Source organism: Penaeus vannamei, chromosome 16 (genome assembly GCF_042767895.1).
Source record: "Penaeus vannamei isolate JL-2024 chromosome 16, ASM4276789v1, whole genome shotgun sequence".
NCBI lineage: Eukaryota > Metazoa > Arthropoda > Malacostraca > Decapoda > Penaeidae > Penaeus > Penaeus vannamei.
In genome coordinates this window covers 37,435,964-37,445,963 of record NC_091564.1, presented here as the reverse complement: position 1 = coordinate 37,445,963, position 10,000 = coordinate 37,435,964, and the positions used below count along the sequence as shown (strand labels likewise).

The following is a 10,000-nucleotide window of genomic DNA, read 5'->3' as shown; positions in this document are numbered from 1 at the left end:
CACACACGTGTTCGCTCGGAGAATGACAGTGGTGACGTCACGATTGCATCAACACCTAGTGGTGTTCGAATCTATCACTGTTTCATTTCATCTTTTATTTTGATTAATCAGTTCTACCATACGTCCTATCATTTTGATCACAGGTCTCATGCAATTGACATACACGAACTAACATATTCAACCGCTTCCCTAAATACTCTAAAGTATATATTTTAGAAATAACATCGACCGGGCCACGCATTCGGTCAAGGTGAAAATGTAAACAGAAGGGAAATCGGAGCGAAAGGAGGCCCACTTGGACGCTGGCGGGAGAAGGTGATTCATCAGACAGCTGAATTAGGTGTGTTTCCCTTTTTCTGTTCAGTTTGTGCTTTCATATTGTTAAGTATCTTAATCTAGTTTATGATAATTGAAATTTAGAGTAAGTTATATGATTTAATTAATGTGTTTAGTATATCATATGCTTAAACTCGCAAGTTAGGCTTAAAAAGTAATTTTTCTCGATATATGTACTTATGGTTATATGAATATATCTGCAAATCATATTAATATGAAATAACCCTGTGTCAAGACTCTTGAACAAATAGCACAATCATAATGATACATGGATAAGGGAGGTTTTGCAGATTAGATAGTAGGGTGTGAATGAAACATATGTTACATTTTCTTCCCATATTCTGAGATCCAATATGTTATATGTTTGTTTGGAAAATGCCTTTATTATCTTTGTTCAGAGTGTAGGAGAGCTAAAGGTTTTCAAATTATATTAAAGATATTCACTAGGTTTTTAAACTTTATTTTGTAACTGATATCAGAGTTGCCTAATATTGTCATATTCCAGCCTAAAGTTAGGCATAGCTGTGTCTTGATTATTTACAATGATAAGATGGTAGTTTTAGTTTTATTTGTCAAAAAAAAATCATAATAGACATAACCAAGCATAGTTTTATATTATGTGTATACTTGTATGCTTACATCCCTCTTGCCTTAAGCACATATGGTTAAGAATAAAAAAAAAATACTCCTACATTGTCTACCATCCTGATATAATGATAGAAGTCTCAATTCATAAACTAGATATATTAAGATAAATGACACAACATTTTTGAAATCCTCCTGGATTCCATCTTTAGGTCTGAGGATGGAGTCCAGCAGGATTTCAAAACTGTTGTCTCATTTACTTAAATAAATCTTGTTTGTACATATTCGTTTTTTCTACCACATATGGTTGTATAAATGACGATTGTTTTTTTTGGTTATCACTATTACTAGTATCATTTATGAAAATTAAGACTGTAAGATAAACTAAAGAATTGTTCCATCTGATTTTAACTATAGAATTTACAAAAAAAGTTTGCAATCATTAAGAAAGCAAGGAATACTGTCTGTTTTGTAGTTTCTCCCAGTACACTGTATCATCAATTGCTGTCTTACAGAAGAGCAGAACACAACTACGCAGGGGGAAATATGGCGTCAAAGGAAGGAAAGGCTGGACCTGGGGATGAGAAGAGTAAAAATGGAGCTGATGGACCAAAGAAGGAAACGAGACTGGGCTTAGAAGTATCCAAGTCGGCAAATTTTTCTGACTGGTATTCTCAGGTATTTATTGTTATTATTCTCAAATCTGTACATTACATATTTATGCAGTAGTGATCTGTATCGAAGAAATGAGTAATACATGTAAGGTAGTGTCTGAGAGGCTTGTAACATGATAAGAAATTTGTTATTCTTACTTATATAAGTAGATATAATGAAATTAATCCATCTCATTTTTCTGCATTAGAAATTTTGAAGAATCTGATATATCTTGCTTGTACTACATTAACATGGGAGTCAAAGAGACCATAAAACTAGATATCAATGGTTAACATATGTGTTATACATTATATATATTTATGTATATGGTCATCTTTTCTAATACCATTGATATAGATTAATACCATTGAGTGTCTGCTAAGTTGAATTGTAGCATAGACTGTCCTCCTTCTTTTTTTTCCATGACATTATTTTGATCTAAGTTTTTTTTATAATGTATGATAAGTGTTTCATAATCTTATTTATAGGTATATGTAGGATACAACAGAAACATTTTGACCACACAACTTGACTAACATTTATTTCTTACATTTATATTTAGGTCCTTACCAAAGGAGAGATGATTGAATATTATGATGTTTCTGGTTGCTACATCCTTCGTCCGTGGGCCTATGCCATCTGGGAAGAAATGCAGAGATTCTTGGATAGGGAAATAAAGAAGACGGGTGTGAAGAATTGTTATTTCCCCATGTTCGTGAGCCAGAGTGCCTTAGAAAAGGAGAAGGCCCATATTGAAGACTTTGCACCAGAAGTATGTATTACTATTTTTATTTTTATGTATTCATTTATTATTATTATTGTTTTTTTCTATTTATTTTCTTTTCTTTTTAAAGGATTGCTTAGGGTGTACCGACTTTTTAAGGTAGATGCACAGCTAAGAGATTCATTTATGTAAATTATATTTAGTTTTATAATGTCCTTCCCCCTTTCCATTCTTTTTCCTCTTATTCTTGCTTCTCTTCCTCTTCCTCTTCCATTAATTTTTTTCATATTCCTTTCTCCTCATATTCCCTCTTTTCTTCTTCACACATCTTTGCTTCCTCTTCTTTCCTCTCCTCTTTTAAATGATTTGCTTTTACAACAAGATGAAGCACTGGAAGATATGACGAAACAGTGAAGAAGTACGAATATTGGTGCGATTGACTATCTGCAAGCAGACATTTTGACTTGCAAGGCCAGGGAATCCACTCTTCCCTTCTTACAGCTGTAGAAGGTACACGGCCTCTCTAAGCAAAGCTACTACCATTATAGCAAAGTGTGCAATTTCGATGATAGAGCCTAGACTTCAGAATAAAGTGTCTGTAACTTCTCTAAGAACTATCACAACATTTACAATTTAGTTAGATCTTGCAAAACTACTAAATAGCAATTTTATGTACAATATTTTACTAAAGTAAACTGATTACTAACTCAGTTCAGCATTGAAATCTAGGCTCTTTCATCACTTTCATACCATTTGTTGTAAAATCAACCCTTAAAAGTACACTCTAGCTTTCATTGGTCTGGTAATTTTAGTGGCTTGTGATATGTATGTGGCATTCATAAGTTTGCATGAGGCTTACAGTGGTTGAAACTACCCCGTTACCTTAGATTGATATCTTGTTATATTACCTATAGGACAGTGAATGCTTTGATTTTCCTTCCTTACCCATATTTTCACATGTTTATAAAATCCACCATTCCATTATGACTTCCATGATTTTGTAGTTTATGCCTTGGTTGTTTTATGTAACTGATGACTTTGTATGTAACGTAGATGAGAATAGATATTCATCCATTTTTCCTGATTAGATCTGTTGATGAATAGGGACCAGAATTTGCTATAAAAAAAATAATAGTAATAAAAAAAAAAATAAATAATAAAAAAATAATAATAATAATAATAATTAAAGAAAAAATATATATCTATGACAAAATGTTCAAATAAGGCAGTCAAATTCAAACCTACAGGCAGGCACTTCACCTACATGCCTTGCTAGCCTCGCATATTTACAAAATGAACAAACACAACAATCAACACATCATTCACAGTGTTCATCTGATACAAATGCCCGCAAGGCAAGGCGTGTTGTCATTTGTTCACTGAATCAAACCAAGAATTATTTAAACAAAAGTAAGAAAATGATAGAGAATGAAAGAGGAGGAGTAGGAGTAGGAAGGAATAACACGAGGGAAATGGAAAGATGCATTGAGAAGGAAATGCTAATGATTAGAGAAAAATCATGAAATAAGCTTAAAATCTAAAGATAGCATGAAACCACTACAGCAGTTGAGTAACTGTCCATATGATCTCAAAGACCCTTTTAATAGTTTTTTACAGATGATTGCCCTCCCTGTTAGTTATGAGTAGATTTGGGAATGGAAGAATTTTTACCTCTGAATATAACAGGAGAGTCCTATAGTAAACAGAACCTCGGTATTGTTTATGGCATCGCAACTCTAATGATTTCATTTGATGATTTATTATTCTGAAAAGGGAGTTATATGGATTCATTGGCCTTGGGTATGAGCCATTTTTCTTGCTTTTACTTATCAAGAATAGTTGGTGCCAAAAGCACATGTTAAAATGTCCCATCCTATGTGGTTTTGTTTTATCAGTTTGTTTATGCATAGATGGTTTTACAAATGCCAAGTCATCAAGGAATCAGTGAGTAGGCCTGGAATTTTTAATTTTTGTTGCTGTTGATGTAGTTAATAATGTTATAATGGCAATAGGAATATCGTTAATAAAAAATACATATATATTTGTAAAGCCTTCTATATGTAAACAAAATCAATAGAAAATCAAAGCAGGCAGTTTATGTACCGGACACCTTTTGGTTAATGATCAGACACTATGGTAATATTTTGATAAACCAAAAGATAACCATGAAATCACCAAACAGTTAATGAGAAACTAATTACAAACTCAGGGGTCAAATTAGTGACTGAGAATTTGGAAATACTATTGTAATTTTGCATTTGTCATATTCCCCTTTGATGCTTCCTCACGAGGTTTAGAGTTGTGCATGGTAGTTTGGCACTGTCAATAGAACTATAATATCAAGAAATTCTGTTTACCCCACAGCACTAGCTGATATGCAATTTTTAATAGTAGCATCTGCAATCACATCATAAATTACAACACCTGCACATATGCACCAGTTTTTAGAGGTTAGAAAGTAAAAGTGTACAGAGAATTAAAAAGAAATCACATTGCAGGCAAATAAAGTAATATTTGAATGATCTAGAGTAGTTTCAGCTTTTCTGTTTACCATAATTAGCAGAAGTAGTATAATAAAATTATAGTATGTTGATTAACAAGTTCTGACAAAGCTTTTTCATTTTTTGTATTTCTCAACTTTTTTGTAGCACTCATCCCTTTGCCGAAGTTGATATTCATTAAGTGATTTTGAATAATGAGCAGCAGTATTTAGGCTTATTTATTCTCCTAAATTACCTAGAGTTTTTTATTTTTCTTGCCAGGTTGCTTGGGTGACACACTCGGGTCAGAGCAAAATGGCAGAACCAATTGCTATCAGGCCAACTTCGGAGACTATTATGTACCCTGCATATGCCAAATGGATCAAGTCGCACAGAGACCTGCCCATAAAACTGAATCAGTGGAATAATGTTGTGGTTAGTACGAGCAGATGCATGCATGCCTATATAGCCAACATCTCATGCGTTTATTTGCTTTTGCTTTTTTTCACTTGCAATAACAGTTGTGTGTTATGAATTTTTACAAAATTGTGAATTTAAGTTCATGTTGTTTTGTTTTTCTATAGTGTTTCAGAGCCCAGCTGTTTAATTTCTTGGTATTTTCAGAGATGGGAGTTTAAGCACCCGCAGCCTTTCATCAGGAACCGAGAATTTTTGTGGCAGGAAGGACATTCCGCATTTGCTACAAAAGCAGAAGCTGAAGAGGAGGTCTTGAAGATTTTAGATATCTATGCAAGGGTATTTATCATCTTATTTATCTTTATTTATTTAGTTATTATTATTTTTTTTTTTACTTGTTTTATTTATTTATTTATTTATAAGAATAAGTTTTATGACTTATCGATGCATGGTGTTGTATTTTATTCATCTGAAACAAGGTATGTAGAGAATAGGTTGCTAATGATAATTAAAATATTACGTCAGAGTATGCTTAGGTCATGGTAGCCTGATGAATAAATACGTATCATCAAAATTTCTAGTTTGCAAATGAGATAAAACCAGTTAACCAGGCTAAGCATGATAGTGTGTTAAAACTTTTGAATTCAAAATCTCTACAGCAAAATTTATTAGTTTTTTCCAATCTTTTCTAGGTATATGAGGACCTCTTAGCCATTCCTGTGGTCAAAGGACGAAAGACGGAAAAAGAAAAATTTGCTGGAGGTGATTATACAACAACAGTTGAAGCATTCGTGCCCAGTAGTGGAAGAGGCATTCAGGGTGCCACATCGCATCATTTGGGCCAAAATTTCTCCAAGATGTTTGAGATTACTTTTGAAGATGCCAAGACTCTAGAGAAATCTTACGTGTACCAAAACTCCTGGGGGCTGTCTACACGACCCATTGGTGCGATGGTGATGATACACGGAGATGAGAAGGGGCTGGTTCTGCCACCAAGAGTTGCTGACGTGCAGGTATTTACTCAGGATTTTTTACGTTGATCTAGGATTGAGCTGAAGATGCTTGTAAATGGGCTACCTGAGGAAACACAGTATCAGAATGCATTGTCTTTATTCTGGTGTGGAGGTCATTATGAAAAATATCTTTCCTAATGAGAAGATTTTTCACAGGTGGTGATTGTCCCCTGTGGTATTAATGCCAAGATGACTGACGAACAGAAGAATTCCTTATTTGATGGATGCAGCACCATAGAAAACACCCTAAAGGAGTTATCAATACGAGCAGAATGTGATCTGCGAGACAACTACAGTCCTGGCTGGAAGTTTAATCACTGGGAACTGAAAGTAAGTGACCAGAGTGATATTAGGTATTATCCGTACTTAACTAAAAATGTACACGGACTCTTTTGTGGATGCAACATTTGCAGGGTCCACACACTTTAAAACAATTGATGTCTTTATATAAATAGATGGTACAAGAAAACATTATCTATTGGAAAGACTACTCCTAAGTGTTATCTATAGATATTTAATACCCGTGTGTATATATACACAGCTATTTATCTTGTTCATTTTAGCCTAAAGAAGCAATATAGGAAAAAGGCCTTCAGCATATTTGTGTGGTTTCTTGTTCCTTGCTTTGCTGTTTTGTGTAGTCTATGGATATGTTTATGCTGTTTTTATTCTGATATTTAACTATAACTTTAAACTTGATATTGACATTTACTTTTGAAGTTCACATAAAAGCTTTAAAGCCATTATTTATTATATATATGTAGCTTTATTTGTCATGTAAAGAAATTTATTTTGTACAGTTATGTAGTCTCATATTTTGTAAATGGGAAATGTATGCATTTCAGAAACAAGTAATTTGAGTATATGGACTCAGAAACAACTTTTTTGTGTGTGTTTGATCCTGATTTCATTTAAAAAGTAATACATTTGCACTTTCATTAGGAGAAAAATGTAGCTACTAAATGTAATAGTGTCTAAGGAAAGTTACTTCTTCCTTTTCTTTTCTTTATTTTCAGCCAGTAATAGATCATACTTTCTTAAATAAAATAAAAAATAATAATAAAAATAAAAAATATCTCCCTGAGGGGTTAAAAGTAACACAGGTTCTAATCATCACTAAACACTGTGCCTTCCAATTCATGGAAAAAGGAATAATGTTTCTAATTATGTTGTATATATGGATATTCGTACTTGTACTAATACAATATCATCTTTCCATGGTTCAAGACTCGTGAAGTATATTTAGGATATGCTTTATTATTGACAATTACCCTATTTTCTTCTTACTTATGTATAGTTCTATAAGGAGAAATTGTAAAAGTTTCTCTGCTGTATCAAAACTGATCAAAATCTACTAGAATTTTTTATATTTCTTGTTTTTAAAACTTGGAACAAGTCCAAACAAGTGAAACTAGATGTAATTGGTACTCTGTTTCATACTTAACTTTATTTGAATCTATTTAATTGGTTAACTTTACTGAAATTTTCTATTGCTTTACTGAATCTATTTAATATTAAACTTTACTGAATCTCAATTTGTTTTACAGGGAGTTCCCCTGCGGGTGGACGTTGGACCTCGCGACCTGGCCAAGAAAGAAGTTGTGGCTGTGCGAAGGGACACAGGAGAGAAGCTTACCCTACCTCTTGCCAACTTAGCTGATAAAATCAAAAGCTTATTGGATGAAATTCACACCAGTCTGTTGTCCAAGGCGAAAGAAGAATTAGAGTCTCACAAGAAATTAGTAAGTAGAACAGTACAGGCTGATTTTTAGTCATGTGAACTGCATCTATATGTAGATAAGGTATAATCTGCATATATCTAAAATATATGATGTACGTGATCTCTTTTGTGGATGCAACATTTGAGTGAAGTCCACACACTTTAAAACAACTGATGCCTTTATATAAATATATGACACAAGAAAACATTATCTATTGGAAAGACTACTCCTTAGTGTTATCTATGTTTATTAGAAAACTTGATTCAAGAGAGACTGCAATCTTTCAGGTACACAGCTGGGAGGAATTCACAAATAACCTTGACGAGAAAAATATAATGCTGGCCCCATTCTGTGGAGCTGAAGCATGCGAGGACGTCATAAAGAAGGAATCAGCACAAGAAGAAGTGGCTGGAGCAAAAGGTCCAAGCATGGGGGCCAAGAGTCTGTGCATTCCTTTTGAACAACCAGCCGATGCCACAGGCAAAATTTGCATCCATCCAAAGTGCGAGCAACCTGCGAAGTTCTACACGCTTTTTGGGAGAAGTTACTGAGCAAAGATGGGATTGTAGGTTACAAATCAAAAGAATACAGTTTTTATATAAATATATGTATATGCATACATGTGTGGGTATATATATATTAGATTTTCATTTATATATTTTTTTTCTGTTATAATGATAATTATTATTATTATTATTATTATTATTATTATTATTATTATTATTATTATTAGACTTCAACTATTTATAGTGCCTTATTCATGCCTTTTTTGTGGTTGGATTATTCAGTTGTCATTCTTGCTGCTGATTTGTAATGACACTGAATGAAAGAACTTGTTTTGGGTCACTAAATGTAACAATATTCTTAATTTAAATCCCAATGTTTGTTTTTTACTTAAAGGTCATGATCTCCAGATTGTGGCTATTATTAAAATTATTTTCAAAAATGGCACACGTACACACACATGCATGCACACACACACATTATGATACTTATACACAGACATACATTTACATTGATATTTTTTAATTAATTTTAAATCAGTGCCAACTGGAAAATTCTGTTCACTGCAGCTTTTATTTGTGAAATGTCTCTACACATAGATAGCTCCATGTTCTCAGCCACCAAAGAGTCGATCCGTATACTTCGTGACCTCCCTTGAGTTCCCCTTTGCAAGAGTTTTCAGGATTTTTCTTTATTTTTACCAAAGCTATTAATATTGGATTAAGTACTTGAGGAGCCATCTATGTATAAAGATAATCAACAAAATAAAATCACAGTTTACTATTCTTAGCAACTTTGGGTTGATTCTTCATGGTAATTACCTGGATTTTAGTATTAATTTTACCAGTATACTTAATTATAGTGTAGGTATGAGAAAGGGAAAACAGATTAGGAAGAGTGTATTTGATATGTTTTTGACTTCTTGCCCACTGGCTCTGTAGATTATCAGCCAGTTTGGTCAAATTGTGCGAGGGCCAACCCAATGAACACTTGGTATACAGACATAAATGTATACTGAAATAAATGCATATCCATCAGTCTAGACGTATATCTACTGTATAGATAAAGAAAATGTATATATATCTGATATATAAACAGATATGCATTTATTTCTGTGTATATGCTTGTCTGTAGATACAAATGTTTTATTGGGTCGTGTCTTGCTCAGTTTTAACAAACCCGTAGTATGACCAGAGTTTATTTCTACTTTATAATTCTTCTTTGTCTATTTTTTTTTCCCTCATCTTTTTATTCTTTTTCCTTTTCCAAATTTTTCTTTCTTCTTTTTCTTTTCCTTTTAACTTCTTTTTTCTTATTCTTTTCTTTCTCCTTCTCTTCCTTTTCCTTTTGTTTCTTCTTATTCTTCCTTTGATTTATAATCCAGATTTATTTTTTTACATTTCCTAGTTAGTCTTAGTAAAGGTCAGCACATTAGCAGGTCTCATATGACAGATGTGAATTTGTAAGATATGAGCATTTAATATATAATTATTTCCATTATCCTGTTTCATATGATCTAATATTTCATACTAGATACTGTTATGTAACTTATTTGTATGTAAAATA

At 32.9% G+C, this 10,000-nt stretch overlaps 1 protein-coding gene across 1 annotated transcript; it reads left to right on the top strand.

Moving 5' to 3' along the window:
• The first annotated feature begins 192 nt into the window (after positions 1–192).
• Positions 193–8,516, top strand: LOC113826363 (bifunctional glutamate/proline--tRNA ligase). Its single transcript, XM_027379238.2, has 9 exons — positions 193–340; positions 1,437–1,599; positions 2,138–2,347; positions 5,062–5,214; positions 5,404–5,535; positions 5,889–6,209; positions 6,366–6,539; positions 7,757–7,951; positions 8,218–8,516. The coding sequence occupies exons 2-9, from the start codon at positions 1,468–1,470 to the stop codon at positions 8,479–8,481; spliced, it is 1,581 nt and encodes a 526-aa protein (XP_027235039.1). The 5' UTR covers positions 193–340; positions 1,437–1,467; the 3' UTR covers positions 8,482–8,516.
• The last annotated feature ends 1,484 nt before the right edge of the window (positions 8,517–10,000 follow it).